The sequence below is a fragment of the Semicossyphus pulcher genome, unplaced genomic scaffold, assembly GCF_022749685.1.
Source record: "Semicossyphus pulcher isolate SPU_LCO1_2020_fin unplaced genomic scaffold, fSemPul1.0.p SCAF_21, whole genome shotgun sequence".
NCBI lineage: Eukaryota > Metazoa > Chordata > Actinopteri > Labriformes > Labridae > Semicossyphus > Semicossyphus pulcher.
Window position 1 is genome coordinate 16018480 of NW_027211695.1, and position 20288 is coordinate 16038767.

The 20288-nt window shown below is 43.3% G+C and overlaps 1 protein-coding gene across 1 annotated transcript; it reads left to right on the plus strand.

Moving 5' to 3' along the window:
* The first annotated feature begins 515 nt into the window (after window positions 1–515).
* On the plus strand, window positions 516–20000 carry LOC138600908 (adenylate cyclase type 4-like). Its single transcript, XM_069672452.1, has 26 exons — window positions 516–696; window positions 4246–5225; window positions 7056–7253; window positions 7343–7504; window positions 9126–9275; window positions 9659–9813; window positions 10997–11108; window positions 11215–11342; window positions 11613–11771; window positions 11853–12000; window positions 12304–12489; window positions 12676–12707; window positions 13464–13517; window positions 13685–13748; window positions 13847–13944; window positions 14057–14141; window positions 14217–14354; window positions 14439–14516; window positions 14747–14925; window positions 17099–17183; window positions 17285–17443; window positions 18055–18201; window positions 18297–18404; window positions 18497–18611; window positions 18775–18899; window positions 19627–20000. Exons 2-26 carry the CDS (start codon window positions 4437–4439, stop codon window positions 19759–19761), a joined length of 3789 nt encoding a protein of 1262 aa, XP_069528553.1. The 5' UTR covers window positions 516–696; window positions 4246–4436; the 3' UTR covers window positions 19762–20000.
* The last annotated feature ends 288 nt before the right edge of the window (window positions 20001–20288 follow it).

Genomic DNA, 20288 nt, shown 5'->3' on the forward strand with positions numbered 1-20288 from the left:
ATATAAGAAACACCCCTCTATTTAACTTAATACAACTCATAAACCAGCTCAGCAAACGGCAGCCTCCACATGGGACCATAAAATGGATCAACACTACATTAAAACAAACAAATAATAATAATAACATCCATTAAGAGACGTTTTATCGCAGGGCTATTGCATTAGTTAGCATTTCTAGCTAACAATATTTTCAATGCAGGGCTTTTGCTTGTAAAATTGTGTTTTTACAATGAGGCAGTAGTACTTTTCCATTAATAAAGGAACTAAATACTTCCTCCACCTCTGCTACAGCTTGACCTTTGACCTGTCCTTCCTCTCCATCACTCTGCCTCTTCTGTTTACCTCATCCAGCATCTATTTGCATAGCTGGACCAAGGCGCTCGCGCTCGCTTTACGCACGCCCCCGCACCACACTCCAACCACACTGGTTTACCTCGCGCTGCCTAGAACCTCATTTAAGCCAAGCGCTCGTGCGCGGCACTCTTAAGGCTGACTTTCTAACGTGTGTTTTTCGAGGAATAATTTTGACTTTTTAACCGGTTTAAAGGGTTAAAAGTGTTTTCTGACTGCTTTCTGACAACAGAGAAAGGATGACGGAGGAAGTTTAGCGACGAAGACAGAGAGGAATATTTACCTTATCGTGTATGAGCCGACTAACGTCAAAGGGACGAGACAAGACACACGTTAAATAATGAGGTAAGAACGTTTGTCGTTACAAACGTTAGCTTCCCTTAAAACTTCATGCTTGAACTGTTAATGTTCACACTAACAGGTGAACTGGTGGGTGTTTGTCATGACGCACAGTTTTAGCCCCTTGGAAAAAAAAACAACTTGAGAAATTCCACACCAAGTTAAACGACACCTTAACAGGAAAATTACTATAAGTAGCCGGTAAAGGAACATTTGACGATGAGAGACGACTCCAGCTAATGAACTGATATTTAAAAAGTGACTTTTATGAAGGTTTACAACTGCTGCCATCATCCATAACGACAGATAAATCCAGTTAGATACTAAAGATATATTTTTTATCACAGACATGAAGTCATTGGTGTTGGATATGTAACTTCAGCTGTCAATAGTGTTAATTTACCTTATTAAATTAGAATTGAAAATACAATAATTTCTAGGGATGCACGATATTGGATACTTTGCCGATATCCGATATGCCGATATTCTCCAACCCTTTTTGCTGATTGCCGATTTCAATACAATATATTAGGCACATGTTTTTTTACACCTAGGCTTATTGCAGAGAACATCAAGTCTTCCTTGTAGTTGAACTAATGTAATGCCCACTCTTATTGTAGCAGATGCAGAAATAACATAATACAGTGCTTTTTAAAATGTACACATTCACTGGGCAATATAATAAAAGTACCTAAACTCTTTAAAATATTTGTTTGAATGTAACATTTTCTTTCAAATAAAACTGTAATATTCATACACTTTAGACAGGCTTGGATGATGCTCTCCCTGAGACAATCCTGACAATAGCCACAACTAGGGCAAATTTTACTTATTGCACAGAACAAATACATAAAATGAAATCAACCTTGCTGTCTGTTTCGGACAACTTGAAAAACTGCCACACCGTGGACATCTTGCACCCTTCTTTGCGCTTGACGGAAGAGGTGTGGTGCAGGCAGTGCGCACTCGCACCGAGTTAATGTCGTAGCATTACGTCAAGCTTTTAGGGTATCATCGAGCATTTAGTCATAATTAAAGCGTTGTTTTATCAGCGGAAAATATTAGCAGAAAAATTACATATCTGCTGATGCCAATATGTAATTTTCAAGCCACAATCGGCAGACATGCCAATAATATCGTGCATCGCTATAATATACTGTATGTTATAATCAGTATAAACAAGAAGGGATATAAAAAGTAGTCGATTAATTGCTATATAGAAAGAGAAATATAATATTGTTTTAGAGAAAAAAGGCAAATAGTTCCATGTTGCACCCTATCAAATATGTATATTTGCTTGTACTTTGAAGTTTAGTTTCGCCTTTGGGAAGTTATGATTGCCATCTTTCACATTATTGAGACAATGTACAGAGGACTAAACAGTTAGGCTAATGGATTGATTGAGAAAAGAAGAGAAAAACTGTAAAGTTGTAACCCTTAAATTTGGATTATTATTTTCTGGCTTGGTCGTCTAGATTTTATAGATCAATCTGAAAGTGACTGATACCATATTTATTAGGTAAACTTTGATCTTTATTGGGAGTCAACTGAATAAATTGCTTTATTTTCACGACAACAAATGATACTTTGCTCCTGGTTTGATTCTGAAATAATGGGTTAGTTATGTAAAACTCAGCAGACCAGAGTAATGAAACCAGCAGACAGGGAAAAAGGACACCAGTGGAAGAACCCAAGTGAGACAATAAATGTACTGTAACATTACAACAGACTGTAGCTTAAGTGAGCCTAAAAAAGGACTCCTCATTGTCAAAGTGTAGAAAAGAAACCAGATTATGTTCAAGTATAAAGGAGCACAGTAATGGTGATCCTCTACACTGGGCAGGTCAAGCAAGGTGAACTGATGAATCATATGATGTTTGCCATTAAATCAGATGTCCACCAGTAGCAGAAGAGACACTTTAAAGGGAGGGTTTTTAATCCTGAAATTGTTGGTGACATTGCAGGTATGAGGAATTCATAATTTTACACACCTATCGGTTAAAGTCTGTTCACTGTTAAACCTCCAGATAGTTTGACTGAATCAGATGTCTGGGAAGAAGAAGCAAACACAAAGGCAGATCCGAGTACAACCCCTGTGTGTAGGTGTTGACTGGAAAACATGTTTTTAATGTGCAGTGGGTGCGTCGGTGACATATCATTCCAGTACACACCTGAATGAAGTGTGTGTCACTGGGGAAGAGCTCGCAGGTAGACTAACTAGTTTTCTGCGTAATGGGGAAATGACTTTGTAATTTGAATGGAATTGAAACAATGCACAGGTATGACTTCCTTGCTGTTTGAAACACACACACGAGGACAGTTTTCTCAGCTGAAAAACACAATGAAATTATTTGATTATTTTTACAGACATCTGATATCGATTTCCTGATTTGTATTCTGATATCTTAAATCGTTAGTCAGCCCATACAGTCCTGATCAGATACCAGAGCGATAGAATCTAACAATAAAAGCTGTTTACTACTACTACCACTACCACCATGTGTGGATGTGATATGATAGCTATCATTGGCCTTACTCAGGTTAAACTCTTTCAACAGGAACAAATACCTGCAGATAATGAAAGCCATAGAAATGAATTTCTATTAGCTAGTTTGACAGTCTGTCAGAATGAACAACAACATAAATAAACAGTCCAGGAATAAATAAAATAGTGTACAGAGATTTGTTTGACACGTCTCTGTCATTTTGTGTCTGCCAAAGATCATCAGAGAGACTCTTGTCATGGGTATCTCTATCTAAAGCACCTTTCCCACTGCTTTGCGTAGTGAGAAAAGTCACAATCGGCATTCAGACCCAGGTCTGCAGTAGACCCGGGTAATTATCGGCATATGATGGGAACACAAAACCCAGGTCGATACGCTAATCTCTGCCCGCTTTCCGGCGCGATGCATTGAAGTTCCGGCCGCTGTCGCATAAATACAGAACAACAACATACAACGACGAATTTGTTCTTCAAAATGCAGCAACACTGGCAAGACAGCGAGGTGAGAGAGCTTCTGATCCGAGGGGAAGAAGAAATAAGGAGACAGGTTTCCGGCGGTGACGCAGCAGAAAAGAGGCCGAAAGCAGTATACTTCACTGGCAATGGGAAAAGAGACAATCGGCATTTATTAGTGGGTCTTCCCAGGTCTGAAATGCATCAACGCGCTCATTTGGTGGGAAAGGGTATAACTAACATTACATTTCCTGATAGTACTGCAATGTTGTCGTTTGCTGATATCACATGATACATTAGCTGTATCGCTCTTAAACAGAGGTTTATTTCCAGTGAAACAGCCAGATTTTTTGGGGGGCTGATTAATGACAGTATCAGATTTGTGCATAGACTGTGGTGCTCTGTGGAAGTGCCGATGTTTACTGAAAGCAGAACTTTGTTAGTAAACATTGGCGATTACACTTCCACTTCTGCTAATCTGACATGTGGGGTACCACAAGGTTCCATCCTAGGCCCTATTCTTTTTACTATGTACATGCTGGTCTCGAAACAACTCTACTTCTTTGTTAATTGAAACACGTTTCTTTTTTTATTGACAGGGAGGCTCTCCGTCCATCCAGTATGAAACAGCATTCATCAAAGGACATTATGCTGTGCTTTAAGATTCCACATCAGAGATCTTTGGGACCTTAACTGCTTTATGTAACCTCAGAAAGAACCTGTGTCACCATCTTCATCATCATCTGAATCTATATTTAGCAGGAGGAAAGTCACAATCACCAGGGTCACAATGCCAGACAGGTCACAAGGTCCCCAGGAGAAGGGGGGACCTGAAGAAGAAGCATCACAGGTGTCTTTGGTGCCGGACATTAGGGTCATCCCTGGAGGTGATAACTTGGAGCTTGACGACTTTGTACAACCCGGGAAAAGCAGTGACATTTTGAAATCAGGACTTGGTGAATCCAAGGTGCCCGTAGAGGTGGGTGTGGCGAAAACAGCACACATCCCTGAACCCCTGAAAGCCAATTCTTTGTTAAAGGGAACAGGTGTGACCCCACATGACGCCTCGGACAAGTCGTCCTCTGATAGGCTACAAAATGACAACAGCACCAGCGACAGCAGCACAAAATCCAGCCCTGGGAACGCCAACACGGGCGATGAGGAGTTATCTGAGATCGACCAAAGCTCCTTTGAAAAGACGAATCACATCTCTTCTCTCAATTTCTCCGAGCCCGGTTCAGACAAAGACACCAAAAACAGTCCAGACGAGGACGGAGGCGCATCCACAACAGATCGGACTGACAAACAAAAAGCAGAAAACTCATTCAGTGACGTTTCACCCGACGTCTACCAAACGAGGGACAGCATCGACGTCAGGTGGGATGAAGAGGACGAAGACGAGGACAGGCGGAGCACGCGCTCCAAGCGGAGTGTGAAAGAGGGGGTGTGCTGCTGCTACCAGGCGTTCCACAGGGCGTTCCTGCAGTGTGTGGAGGAGACGCCGGCCATGCTGTCCGGACTGGTGCTGTCTTTGGCCTTCTGCATTGCGCTCATCGTCCTTATCCCCACCACAGGAAGGGTGAGACAAGGAGAGTGTGTGTGTGTGTGTGTGTGTGTGTGTGTGTGTGTGTGTGTGTGTGTGTGTGTGTGAGAGAGAGAGAGATGGGATATGCTGCATATTTACATTTACTTCCCAGCCTGTCACAGGCCTGTTAATAGGTTTTAATAATCAATACATAGTTAAGTTAAAAGTCCCAAATCATTAACAGGTTCCAGCCTTTCTCTGTTTGTTAATTCAATATTTTAGGACTGTTAGTTGAAGGAATTTGAAGACATAAATTGGGCTTTGTGAGTTTTGAAAGAAAGCATGATAGGACTGAGGATGAAAATCGGCGAACTGGCCCTTTAAACAAAGAAGTTGTAGCAGTTTTTAAATCGATAATTCAGCTCATCATTTCATTTTCTTTTTCAATTTAACATTTAGAATGAATCAGGTATTAGGAACAGTCTTTCAGCTGTTTTTAAACCTTTACAGACAGTTATACTTGACAGATGCAGATGACGGGGAGGCTGAGTCAAGCGCTCATCAACGTAAATGCCTTCCAATTGCAACTTCATTCGTATGTAGGTCATCTGAGTCAAACTGCAGCTACAAATACTTTTATTGTTGCCCTTCCTTTCAATCACATAATTAAACTATTTATGATCTTGGCCTCGTTGAAAACTTTTTACAGCTGAGCTCTTGTGTTCACATAATTGGGCAAAACGACAACAATGACAAAAGTTGTTAACACAGCTTGACATTGCCTTAGGAGCTTTATGGCATGGTTAAAGTTGTAATCCCGAAGATTTCAGTTTCGTTCTCTTTGGTGATAAACGGTAACTGCGGGAGCACACTTCCCAGATATCCAGACAGTGTCGCATGTGTGACGTCCACGGTTGGCTCCGGTTGTAACTCTTGAATTTCCTGGCTGACGGTCGCTTTCCTTTTCAGACTGTTTGCTTCATCTGAGCGTCGAGTTTGTTTCTTCTTCTTTGGATTTTCACTTCTTGTTGAAGTTGTATCTGTAGTCATCCATCTTTTCTTTGTTTGTTCAGCCATAGTAGATTACTGTTTACTCGCAACACTTGCAGAGAGCGGAAAAGCAGCCGCTTAGCTCCGCCTACCCTCTCTGGCAGACCAACCACTGCTGGCTGATGGAGACCGCGTCACTAACTGGGCAATGCTTGGTCGCCACAGACACCCAGTCTGTAATACTGCAAATGCAAAGGCTTTCATCAGTGGGCCATAGGCTCAATCACCATCGTGTTACCTCATTCAGCGATAGATAGAGACTTAACAGACATTTATTTACAGGAAAATCTTCCAGATTATTACATGGAAAGTTGCATCACCACATTCCTCATACACCCATGTAGACATGTTGTTGATCTCTTGCACATAACCGACCGGACAAGATCTGATTTTAGATACACATCTGTTTGCCTGCATAAGTGCTGATAACTCAAACAGGATTAAAGAACTTTGCACTTGAGAACTTGAGCCCCTTTAGATTTGCGTACTAACATTTTTTGGCGTACAGGACATTATACAGGATCGCCAAAGTTTTTGCAGAGGTTTGTTTTTCTGTCAGGAACAGAAATTATATAAACAACCTGCTTAAGTTTCACTTCATGAACATGAAACCGCACAAGCTTGTTTGTTTTGGAACAAGTACGAAAGAGCCGACGGTGCTGCCAAACAAATGCTTCACAGGTTCATCCTTTATTTGTAGCAAGTATTATGTGCATATATGTTTACATTTATAAACACTAAACAAGTGCTCTTGAAGAAGTGAAGAAAAGCTTTAAGTTTAAATGTAACATTTGCAGAGATTTCTTACAGTGTGTTTCTGTTGCTGTGTCACAGAACATCAACGTCCACGTGGGAGCTCTGTCCGTGTTGTGTGTGGTTCTCTGCCTGAGCGCCATCCTGCTCGTCTGCCTGCCCTGGCTGGCCACAGTGAGGCGCTGTGGAGGGGCCCTGGCCCTCTTCGTGTGGGGGACGCTGTACATCACTGCCATAGTCTTCATCTTCACTGGAGGACCCGTGACTGCGTGGGAGCAGGTAAGAGGGAAGCAATAAATTAAAGATGAAGAAGTCGGGGTTTTTTTTTTACTGTTGCTAACTTCATCTTTCTCCTCCTTCCCTCTCAGGTGGCGTTTTTCCTCTTCCTCTCTCTGAGCGTGTACACGGTGCTGCCTCTCTCGATGGCCTGGGCCCTCATGGTCGGGATTGGGACCAGCGTTTCGCACATTATCATCATCAGTGTCTACGTCCCGGTCACGAAACCAGAGACACCTGATCTGGCTGTACAGGTAAACACTTGCTGTGGTTCAATAGTTTGATATTAAAGAAGAAGTTCGGTATTTTTAAACCTGGGCCCTATTTTTAGAAATTTGTGTGTCGAAAACTTGTGGAGCCTCTGCCGTAGCCGCGGGACAGACTGGGGCAACTGCACCCGATCAAAGCACGTCCACTAAAAGTGCTTGTTGTTACCCCGGGTGTCCGACACGATTTCGGAAATGATCCCTACAAAGATCGTCCTTTTATTAAAGCGTAAGATCCTTTTAGTGTAACCAGAAACGGTGACATTTCTAGGTAAAGAAATAAGAAATTAGCATTGTGTAGTAGAGATAGACCGATATGGTTTTGTCAGGGCCGATACCGATTATTAGTAGTCAAGGAGGCCGATAACCGATATTTGGAGCTGATATTCATTTGCAGCAAAAGTTAAAATGTTGGCATCAAAATGTTAAAAAATTAAAAAAAAGGCAGATGCCGATAATCGGCCCGGCCGATAATCGGTCTATCCCTATTGTGTAGTGTCCGAGGTATCATCCCTGGACACATCAAGACCACCAATATCGGACATTCTTCCTCTGTGGGCGTAGGGTGACAGCACCCACTGGACCACCACCAATTTCCTGAGCTTCGCAGCCTGGCAGCAGCTGGTTCACTATCCTCTGCCTGTTGCTCCTCTCTCTCTCTCTCCTCCTTCTCTCTTCAACTACTATGAGTTCTTCGTCCGCATACTCTGGCTCAAATAAACAGGGATTCAAATGCCTCATCTTCATCGTCGAAATCAGGTACATATTCAGCCATGGCTTTTGAAATGTATTCCTGCTGGCAGTCCTTTAACTTTAAGTCACGTTTCCACCGTCCTGTTCAGGTCAACACAGGACGTCAACATCTCACCACCCGCAAGATTTCTGGTTACACAAAAAGGATCTTACGCTTTAATAGAAGGACAATCTACGGATCATTTCCGTAATGTTGTCGGACACCTTGGGTAACAATCTGAGCTTGTCAGTGGCAAAAACAAGCAGTTTTGGTGGATGTACTTTGACCGGTTGGACCGATTCCAAAAGTTTTTGCTCCCATCAGTCATTTCGACACACAAATTTGTAAACAAATATGGCCCAGGTTTAGAATTAACAAACTTCTTCTTTAAATAAAATGGGCCCAATTCTCCGTTCATGTCTGTAAGCTAAATAGGAAGCTAGGGCCATGAGTGTGGTGGCTTCGTTTCTCTTTTTGGTTCTGCATCCTGCTGTTTAATAAGAGGGATCTTTTCCATGATGTATAACGGCAGCTGAGTTTGCTCTTTGTGACAAACAAATATCGACACATAAAACAGCTTCAAATGAAAAAGTAGGCCAACATTTGCAAATGATTTGCCCGTCTAAAGAGATGTGAAGTTTTTTGCATGTGCCACCAAAGCAGTAAATGCAAATAACGTTCGTCACGCCAGTCAGGTCGGCCTGCACAGTACAGCTTTGGTTTGTTACCAGGAGGGTGGCAATCAGGACAGCCTGCATCACTCTTTGACACAGCCGTCCTTTAGTTAGTTATGAAATACATTAATGATCTACACGTAATTAAAGTTCTCCCTCACTGATTGATGATTGATCTTAAGTACTCTGAATTCCTTCTCAGCTGGTGGCCAACGCGGTGTTGTTTGTGTGCGTGAACTGTGTCGGGATTTTCCACCTGTGGATGACCGAGCATGATCTGAGGATATCCAATCAGAAGAGAGAGCAGTTCAGCGCCATTCGCTCCCAGAAGGAAATAAGGAAATATCAGCAGGTAAAAACACTGACTCATAACTTCTCATTTATCTAGTGGATTCTTTCGCATTATAGAAATCCAATCGAGCTCCCATGTGTCGTCCCGTTTCAGGCACTGAGAAATCATTATGTGTAATCTTCTCTCGATTAGGTCAATAGATTAATCATTCACTTGTCTGATGCTCAGCAGCAATAGACCCGATGTACAGTATTCACAGCAAGTAAGCAAATAGACTAAAGACTAGAGTACACAGGGCCTTGCTTCAAAGAGCCTTTTGATGGTCGTCTGTTTCTTTTACAGCCTCTGTGAACACCCCGTCACCTCTGTAAGACTGACACTGTCCGAGGTCTCTGAACTCACACACGCACAGTTTTTACCACCATCCTATCTTTGTTTCCCAGGAGCAGCTCCTCCTGTCGGTGTTGCCACGCTACATCGCCATGGAGCTGAAAACGGAGGTGATAAAGAGGCTTTCAAAGCCGACGGGCGATAAGGCGAACGGGTCCAACTTCCACAACTTCCACAGCCTCTACATACGGCAGCACAAAGACGTCAGGTGAGGATTACTGGATTTGCTCTCTTCTTCCTCTGTGAGCTCCTAACAGCACAGTGGTTGTTATTAATGGAGGTGACATGGAGACTTAAGACCTACAGTTCCCAGAATGCTTTGGCAGATGTAGACAGGAAGTTTAATGTTGCTGTGAGATAACGCTTCAGAGGAGCCAACTAGACTGGTCATTTCTGCATTCCTTCAAAATAAAAGCACTGAAATACTGCTCGTGATGGTTGGAACAGTTGCTTGTTTGTACAGTCTGAATACTAACATATTTTTCTTTTCCCAGTTATAGCTCGCCAATAATGATTTTTTTTTTACTGATACAGATCTCCATCGTCCTATTTTAGCTGAGCTAAATTCAACCTCATCTAAGAGAATCAAAGCAAATTTGTTAAGAAACTAAAGCCGCTTTCCCACTGGTCAAAAACCAATCTGCATTCAGACCCGGGTCAAATGACTCTGCAGAAGACCCGGGTAATTATCGCCTCAGCTCTGATCGGCATTGATGGGAACATAAAACCCGTGTCGACACGCTAATCTCCGCCCCCTTTCCGGCATGATGCTATGCTCCGTCGGTAACTTCTGCGACTCCTCGTCATCTCGGCAACAAATTCATTGTTTCATGCACGTTCGTGACGTCAGGCAGTGATGAGGCAGAGACCGACAGGAGTATACTTCACTTACAATGGGAAAAGAGACAATCGGCATCTATAAGCGAGTCTTCCTGGGTCTGAAAAGACAAGTTACAAGTCTTGAAAGTTCTTTTTAACACTGCAAATCTATGAGACGCCTGTCCTTACTTACATGCTTCGGTCTAACAAAGAATGACGTCTGCTGAAGCTTCACGACCTTCATGACCAAAATATTTAACCAACAGGCCCAAACTGGACAGATTATTTTAGTTCAGAGTGCAGAAACAGACAGATTCTTACCGTCTTTGTTCTTGTCGGAGTCAAACTTCAGTGGGCGGCCTTTGTTGTAGCAGAGCCGAGCCGGAGTGCCGGAGCCGGATCTAAGTCGATTTATGGTGTAAGAAAGTCTTAAGAGAGTCTGAGTCACGCAGAATCTTACAATATGTGCCTGTGTGTTCAGATTTGACTGTGACATCAGTGTGCGCTCTGATGCAAATGTTACATAGTACATACGTGTATATGTGCCTGATATTTGTGTCTTATCTGTGCAGCATCCTGTACGCAGACATCGTGGGCTTCACAAAGCTGGCGAGTAGCTGCACACCAGAGGAGCTGGTCGCTGTGCTCAACAAGCTCTTTGGCAGATTCGATGACATCGCCAAGGTGAAAGAAACGTCACTCCCAGCCTCAAATACAACTTTTATCTCTTCAATAAAAATGACAAATCTGACTCTCTCCCTCCGCCCTCTCTGTTCCTTCCTGTCTGCAGAAGAACGGGTGTCTTCGCATTAAGATCCTGGGTGACTGCTACTACTGTGTGTCCGGTCTTCCTGACCCCATCCCCACCCACGCAAGAAACTGTGTGCAGATGGGGCTCGACATGTGCACTGCCATCAGGTAGGTTTACCTGAATGTATCTGCATTTATATTATCTGTAACTATTTCACATTTGACTAAGAATTTGAGTAGTCGTCATTTATAGTTAGCTTCCTTTCCTTGTGCTCCCTGTTGAGGTGCAGATGTCTGCTCTCCCAGCCAGAGGAATAAAAGCTGTTCAGTCCTCTTGATTTGCATCCGCTGTTGCTGTGACTTCCTCATGATCCAGCTGCCATTTTTATTTCACTATCGTACCCTCTGTTTTTACAAAGTCATTCTGTCCCCGCACAGCAAATTGAGAGAAGCGACGGGAGTCGAGATCAGCATGCGGGTGGGCGTCCACACAGGCAACGTGCTCTGCGGCGTGATCGGCCTGCAGAAGTGGCAGTACGACGTGTGGTCGCATGACGTCACGCTGGCCAACCACATGGAGTCCGGAGGTCTCCCTGAGTAAGAACCTGCTCAGAGATGATAACATTCAGGTTTAGCTGCCTCTCTGCACCTCTTATGTTTAATTGTTATTATGAATAGGCGAGTCCACATCACAGAGGAGACGCTGCAGCACTTGAATGGAGCGTATCAAGTGGAGGAGGGCGACGGGGGGAGTCGGGATCCTCTCCTAAAAGGAAGAAAAACCTACCTGGTGATTGACCCCCGCATTTCCAGGAGACCTAAAACAGTAGGTGTACAAACATTAGTGTTGTTGTTGTTGTCTTTTGTATTTCGTTTGTTCCACTTTCTTAATTTGCATAACGTTAGAAATCCAGGATTTTAACCTTTTTTGAAATGTATGAATAAAAAAGAAAAATAACTTTAATTAATCAAATTGTAAGGAAGTAGGCGAACCTTTATTTTGAAAAGATAAAAGAACCAAGAAGAGAACAAGAAGAGAGAGCTGCAGTTCTGTTATTAATGATGCGAGAGCTTAGAGGAGGGTTAAGTAAAGAAATGTCAAAAAGTCAAACCTTCATCCTAATTTCAGGCAAACTCTCTGGCGTCAGGAGAGACCAGGCAGCGGGCGTCGGTCCGGATGTCTCAGTACCTGCAGTCCTGGAGGACCATCCACCCCTTCGCGGACCTCAGCAACCCCGAAGCCACGCCGTCCAAGAAGAGGAAAATGCTGAGAAACATCACCAATGCTGTCCTGAACAAGTCGCCTCTGTCCGCTGTGAGTGTCTGTGCTGTTCTTCCTTTGCATAAAAGTAAAAAGCGTGCACATATTCTGGTCCTATGTTAGTCCTTCAGTAAATAAAGCACACCTCCTCTGCTCCTTTGTCTGTCTGTTATTTGTTTAAGAGAAAGGATAAAAGCTGATTCATTCACTGTTTACAATGTGTGTGTTTTTGTGTTTCAGGAAAGACCAACTTTCCAAAAGAACCGCTCCTGGTAAGTTTCCAGAACCTTTAAAGTTGTAATCTCGAAGATCTCAGTTTCGTTCTCTTTGGCGCCACCTATGGTGATAAACGGTAACTGCAGAAGCACACTTCCCAGATATCCAGACAGTGTTGCATGTGTGACGTCCACGGTTGGCTCCGGTTTTCCTGGCTGACGGTCGCTTTCCTTTTCAGACTGTTTGCCTTCATCTGAGCGTCGACTTTGTTTCTTTTTCTTTGGATTTTCACTTATTGTTGAAGTTGTATCTGTAGTCATCCATCTTTTCTTTGTTTGTTCAGCCATAGTAGATTACTGTTTACTCGCAACACTTGCAGAGACCGGAAAAGCAGCCGCTTAGCTCCGCCTACCCTCTCTGGCAGACCAACCACTGCTGGCTGATGGAAAACGCTTGTGATTTTTCCCGCCATAGTCGCAACAGACACCCAGTCTGTAATACTGCAAATGCAAAGGCTTTCATCAGTGGGCCATAGGCTCAATCACCATTTTGTTACCTCATTCAGCGATAGATAGAGACTTAACAGACATTTATTTAAATAGAAATCTTCCAGATTATTACTTTAAAACCAATTCTGACACAAAACACGAGCTTTAATGACTGAAATAGAAGAAGAAATCATTCAGCTCTTTGCACTGAAAGAAAAACAAACTTATTTCTAAAACTTTCACAGCCTTATTTTTTTGTTATGTCCTAATTGAGGTTGTGTTCTTAGTCAAAGCTGTATCTAATGAGAGCTTGTTTTGTCCCAGTTTGGTTGTGGATAATGGCGTTAGGGGATCTCTGGATACGCTGGACACTGCAGGGTAAGATTATTTTATTCATATTGGTCACATTGATGTTTGTCAAAACAGATGATTCAGTAGCTGCACACCCAGAGTTTTAGCATTATGTTACCTTTCTCTACATATATATAAACCATAATTTTCTTGTCCGTTCCTCGAGTGATGTTTGTTTGCTTCTCTTCATGAAGGAGGGGGTTAAAGAAGCTCAACTGTTTGACTCTGCTGTTCAACGACCTGAGCCTGGAGAGAAAGGTTGGCCTCCTTCTCCTTTCTCACTAGTAAACACATAAATGTACGTGTCTTTTCTTTGCGTGTTTGTAAATCGATTATTTCCTGCGCGTGTGCTCCAGTTCCGCCTCTCAGAAGTTACCGGTTTACACCAGTCCATGAGCTGCATGGCTTTGATCTTCGTCACTCTGTTCGCTGTTCAGATGCTCGTCTCTAAGAAGTGAGTAGAAGCCACACACTTACACACGCTAACACGCTAGTTTCAGGGTCCTCTGCTCATTATATTCATAATTAAATGTAGTATAAGCTTCTCTCTGATTTTTCCCTGTCAGTAACTTTGAGATGGCCGTGTCCTACGGTGTGACGTTCCCCGTGCTGGTGCTGCTCCTGTCCATCGCTTTCACCGGATACTTGGAGGTAAACAAGCGCCTGATGTATGTTTGTGCTAACACCAAAGAGTATGACGTCACCAACAAATGTGTTTGTGTTCAGAAATGGCGCTCCAAGATGCCGGTGGGCGTTCAGTGGATTTCCGGGCTGTCCCGAGGCGTCTCCACCAGGGCGGCGCTGCGACTGTTCGTGGTCGCTCTCTGCGTGCTCATCACGCTGCTCATGGCCATCCTCAACTTCGTGAGTTCGTCTTCTGCCTTCTCCTTTCTCTATCCAGTCATAACATTTATTATATGTTCTCTCTTGTTGCTTTTGTTTTTTCAGGTCTTCCTCCCGGGAAACAACTGCACAGCGATCGTCAACAGGACGGAGCTGGAAGATCTGAAGCTCTACACCGTGCCTGTTAGTATACTTATTTTATTTTATACGTTTATTACTTCCTGTAGGAAAATATCATGCCGATAAAACACTCGCCCTTTCGATGATCTTATGTAACGCAGCACTTCCCTGTGTTATCATGACAGCAGAAAGGAAATAAATGTTGACCGCTTCAGCACAAGCTTTGAACACCACACATAACTTGTCACTAACCACATTTCTCCCTCCTCACACGTCGGCCTGCAAACATGCAGTACTACCTGTACTGCTGCCTGCTGGGCATGCTGGGAGTGATCGTGTTCGTCAAGACGTGCCTGTCTGTGAAGGCGCTGCTGCTCACGCTGGCTGTGGTGGTTTACCTCGCCCTCTTCCTCCATGTGTACGCCCCGAGGTCCTACTGCCTCATCGACCTGCTGTACTCCAACGACACCAAGTGAGTGGCGCTGTGAATGCAGCTACATCAATCAATCAATCGATCAAACTTTATTTATATAGCACTTTTCATACATTAAAAATGCAACACAAAGTGCTTCACAAAGAATAAAAATAAAAAAATGCAACAGAAATGCAACACGTAATAAAAACCCGTCCCCTCCCCCCAAACACACACGCAGACCCACGCATCCATCGCACGCACACACACACACCCATCCACCCACGCCACAGTAAATGTCCGCGTAATAGCACGGCAGGGCACCGAGGAACCATGAGAGGAAAAGGACCGCCTATGGGGAGCTCATCCACACAGAGACCCCCGACCCGGACAGACCGGGGTGGACTCCACACAGGGTGCGGAGCCCCCCAGTCCTCCAGGCCCGAGGGGTCTCCAGGACGACGCCCCGGCGGGCAGACCAGACACACCTCCCAGTGTGGAGGCCCCCCATGAGGAAGCACTGGAGCTAAAAACTAAAAAAACTCAGCTAAAAGACAACAGAGTAAAAGGACCTAAAAGCTAAACGACAATAGAATAAAAGGACCTAAAAGCTAACAGACAATAGAATTAAAGGACCTAAAAGCTAACAGACAATAGAATTAAAGGACCTAAAAGCTAAACGACAATAGAATAAAAGGACCTAAAAGCTAAAAGACAATAGAATTAAAGGACCTAAAAGCTAAAAGACAATAGAATAAAAGGACCTAAAAGCTAAACGACAATAGAATAAAAGGACCTAAAAGCTAAAAGACAATAGAATTAAAGGACCTAAAAGCTAAAAGACAATAGAAATAAAGGACCTAAAAGCTAAAAGACAATAGAAATAAAGGACCTAAAAGCTAAAAGACAATAGAATTAAAGGACCTAAAAGCTAAACGACAATAGAATAAAAGGACCTAAAAGCTAAACGACAATAGAATTAAAGGACCTAAAAGCTAAAAGACAATAGAATTAAAGGACCTAAAAGCTAAAAGACAATAGAATAAAAGGACCTAAAAGCTAAAAGACAATAGAATTAAAGGACCTAAAAGCTAACAGACAATAGAAATAAACGACCTAAAAGCTAAAAGACAATAGAATTAAAGGACCTAAAAGCTAAAAGACAATAGAATTAAAGGACCTAAAAGCTAAACGACAATAGAATTAAAGGACCTAAAAGCTAAAAGACAATAGAATTAAAGGACCTAAAAGCTAAAAGACAATAGAATTAAAGGACCTAAAAGCTAAAAGACAATAGAATTAAAGGACCTAAAAGCTAAAAGACAATAGAATAAAAGGACCTAAAAGCTAAAAGACAATAGAATTAAAGGACCTAAAAGCTAACAGACAATAGAAATAAACGACCTAAAAGCTAAAAGACAATAGAATTAAAGGACCTAAAAGCTAACAGACAATAGAATTAAAGGACCTAAAAGCTAAACGACAATAGAATAAAAGGACCTAAAAGCTAACAGACAATAGAATAAAAGGACCTAAAAGCTAACAGACAATAGGATAGGATAAAAACAGGCCTGGCTTAAAAGGGTAAAAGAAGTCAGTTAAAGGCCAAACTAAAAAGGTGGGTCTTGAGCCTCCTTTTAAAAACATCAACAGTCTCTGCAGTCCTGATGCCCTCTGGCAGGCTATTCCAAAGCTGCGGCCCATGATGGCTGAATGCAGCCCCACCGTGGGTTTTAGTTCTAACTTTTGGAATGACTAAAAGGCCGGTGCCAAGATGTTTTGCTTATGTTGCCCAATTAAAGTTATGAAGCAGCTTATGGATAACAGCATGATTAAGGACATCATTTTTATTGCGTTATTGGACAAACTTATGCAAATAAGATGCATGAAAGGGTTCAGACATGAAGCCAAGCTGTCTGCGAACCCACACAGACTCTCTGCTAAAGTTCACTCTCCACTCCTCCACATTCAGTCACAGCTATCTATAGTCATCACCGTCTGCCTTGCTCAACCAAGGTGTTAGATTCCAGCCTTTTGTCTCCGGCTTGTCTGGAGTTTCAGATCAGCATCATTTATTCAGGAGTTTTCTATAACAGGAGGCCCGACCGGGATGGAGGGTTCAGACCCAATTAACTGTGGGATCAAAGACACTATTGTGTCAGGAGGAGAGGAAAAAAGAGGGATGATAGTTTAGCAGTCTTGATTATGTTGATAAATATGTGTTTTCTTACAGGCCGGGCGTGCTGAAGGACCCTCAGATCATGTCCGGGGTTTGGCTCGTCATCTTCTACATCGTGTGCCTCATTCTGGCCAGACAGGTATGTGTGTGTGTTTACAGCTGTCAATTCTATCCTTTAAAGAAGGAAACAAGAGTGTGTGTGTAATTTATAAACAAAAACTCTGTCCTTTTTTCTTTCAGGACGAGCTGGGTTGCCGCGTAGACTTCCTGTTGGAGCGCTGTTTCATGACGGAGAGGGAGGAGATGGAGACCATGGAGAACGTCAACAAGCTCCTCCTTCAGAACGTGCTGCCGCTCCACGTCGCCTCCGTCTTCATGGGCAAAAGCATTTGCAACCAGGTAGAGGCAACCAAACACAGCAGAGGTGTACAGGAGATAGTCAGTTTGGTTGAGCTCCACACTGACGGAGCTCAGCTCCATGCACAGATCGATGATGAGCAGGGAGAGGACGGGGCAGCTCTTTTAACAGTTTATTGTGAAGTTCAGAGTCGACTGGTGTTTACTAGCTTCTGTAACGCAGCTTCAGTTTTTTAAACGAGCGCGCAGCAGCAGCTCGTCCAGATAATAATCCCTGTCATGCGTATCAGCTCCAGACCGTCAGCTCTGGACTGATTGGTCTCCTGATTATAATAATAATGACAATATGTTATTAACAGATTGTTTTTACAGACATTTTTTGATCATACAAAAGATGGAATTATCGTCATGATCAGTGTAAACTCAGAGCGTGACAGCGCTTATAATACTGCGCTGCAGTTACCGCCCACTCTCTGTAGACGGTAATATTTCCACTCTAACTGCTGGTGCTGTTAGCGCCGGTGTTTCTGAACTAGGTGCTTTTTTCACGAGGCTCATTTACATAGAAATTAAATTTGCTCAATGTATTTCTACCACAGAAAATGTTATCTTTGAATGAAGTCCTTCACTTCTGTCCTGGCTCTGTGTTTCAGGACCTGTACAGTCAGTCATACGACTGTGTGTGCGTGATGTTCGCCTCTGTGCCGCAGTTCAAAGAGTTTTACAGCGAGAGCAGCGCCAACAGGGACGGTCTGGAGTGTTTGCGCTTCCTCAACGAGATCATATCGGACTTTGATGAGGTATGAGGAAGAAGGAATTAAAACCTGTCAGAGTCAGTGTCACCAGGTCTGAACTCTGACTGAGCGCTGTTTGCTTCTCCCTCTGTGTCCTGCAGCTTCTCTCAAAGCCCAAATTCTGTTCGGTGGAGAAGATCAAGACCATCGGCAGCACGTACATGGCTGCTGCAGGGCTCACGCACTCGCCTCAAGGGGACGAAACAAAGGTTTGATTAGTCTCTGTTTTTAAAGAGTTTAACTAAGGTTTAATAAGCAAGCACTCAGCTCACATCATCTTGGTCTCTGGCTCCCCCTACAGAAAGTAGAGATGTCCTACAGCCACGTGCGCTCCATGGTGGAGTTTGCCATCGCTCTGATGGGCAAACTGGAGCTCATCAACACACACTCTTTCAACAGCTTCAAACTCAGGATCGGTGAGTCTGTTCTGTTAAAATTAAAGTAAAATTTAAGAAAAAAAAGAAGAAACAAACCATTTTTTCTATCCAATAGTCTCTCGTGCATGAACGACTTGATTAAATCTCCATATATATGATGTTAAATGATGTTTATGAACCTTTTAATGTTGTTAACTTGCAGGAATAAACCACGGTCCGGTGATCGCGGGAGTGATCGGGGCTCATAAACCTCAGTATGACATCTGGGGGAACTCTGTGAACGTGGCCAGCAGGATGGACAGCACGGGAGTGTTGGACAAGATACAGGTGAGAGAAGAAAACAGGTTAGAGGTGGCCTGTATGGTGAAACATGTCCTACATTGTGCCTAAAAAGGAGCAGTTCGCCCCTGTGAAAGCCGCTGTCAGTCAAAGCTGGTGTTCTCTGTAATCGATAGAAGCAACAATGTTTGAAATTGGCGCCATAGCTGTGGAGAAAGTTGTACAAACAGCTCGTGGTTTCGCCTATTCTAAATTCCTACAACACCCAGCGTGCATTGCGCCCCTCCCTCTGAAAGGAACGGCCCAGTGAGAGACCCTGGAGGGAAATACAACTGTTTTCCAGTCAAGGACATTGATCGCTGCAGGCAACGGCTCAGAGCGTTACAGAATATACCGGTGGATCGTCTAAAAAATCTTCAGGTGTGCAGTCTACGTTTCAAACCTGACGATTTTGAACGAGACATGACATCGGAGGCGGGCGTCCTAGATTGAGGAAGTGTAGTTTAGCAAGCTTCCCGCTCTCCGCCAGGTGACACATTACGGAGTCTGGCAGAGGTTTTCAAAGGCCCACTGGAGAAGCGGATAGCGTCCTCCAATGGAGCCAAATTGCTTTTTACTACTATAATGGCGTTAGCTCCCCATAATAGCATGACAGGACTGAGGTTGAAAATTGGCCAACTGGCCCTTTAAAAGAACAACAAGAATTATAGTTATCATTACGTTGTTTAAATGACACCTCACACTTCTGTCTGCATTCTCTCCTTTCTGCCCCCAGGTGACGGAGGAGACGGCGCAGATGGTGGAGAGCGTGGGATACAACGTCACTCTCCGAGGAGTCGTCCACGTCAAGGGGAAAGGAGACCTCAACACCTACTTTATAAACACAGACCAGTCGTCTCCTCCGTTCTGACCTCCTCTGTCTGACGCTGACTTCTAACCCAGACCTGTGCCTTTTGAACCGGAAGCTACATGAGTCATCTGGACGCCCACTGACTTCACAGTCATCATGTACGTTTGCACTGACTCGATGCTGAGCTGCAACACCCTCGACGGAGCTGCCTTTGTCTTTCGGATGAGACACTAAATAAAATCCCCGCGGTTAAATGAAGAGCTTTCTACTCACGGACAATAAAGTTATCTGTATCTGTACTGTATCAGGGTTATCCTGTGAAACTACCCTCCCCATCACACACTTTTCACTATCATTCTGGAGATATATAACCTCAATAATACGTTTTTCTTTTGGTACACTGAATCCCATGCACTTTCCAACCTCTTAGATGTACCAAAGATTACAGTTGTTTATAAAAGATGTTTCAGGAGACCTTTTAGATCTTTTTAGCCTTGTTTTATGTAAGAGTATGCCGATACAGAACTTTTTGTGTCTTTATATGTAGAAAAAATGGGGCATTTGTATACTTGAAACAATTACTGATG

Bases quoted from the DNA above. Each gene is read 5' to 3' on its own strand.
- LOC138600908 (XM_069672452.1), top strand. From the start codon at position 4,437: ATGCCAGACAGGTCACAAGGTCCCCAGGAGAAGGGGGGACCTGAAGAA. The intron at 18,405-18,496 runs GTTTGATTAGTC...CTCCCCCTACAG, and splicing joins CTCAAGGGGACGAAACAAAG to AAAGTAGAGATGTCCTACAG. The intron at 18,900-19,626 runs GTGAGAGAAGAA...TTCTGCCCCCAG, and splicing joins GAGTGTTGGACAAGATACAG to GTGACGGAGGAGACGGCGCA.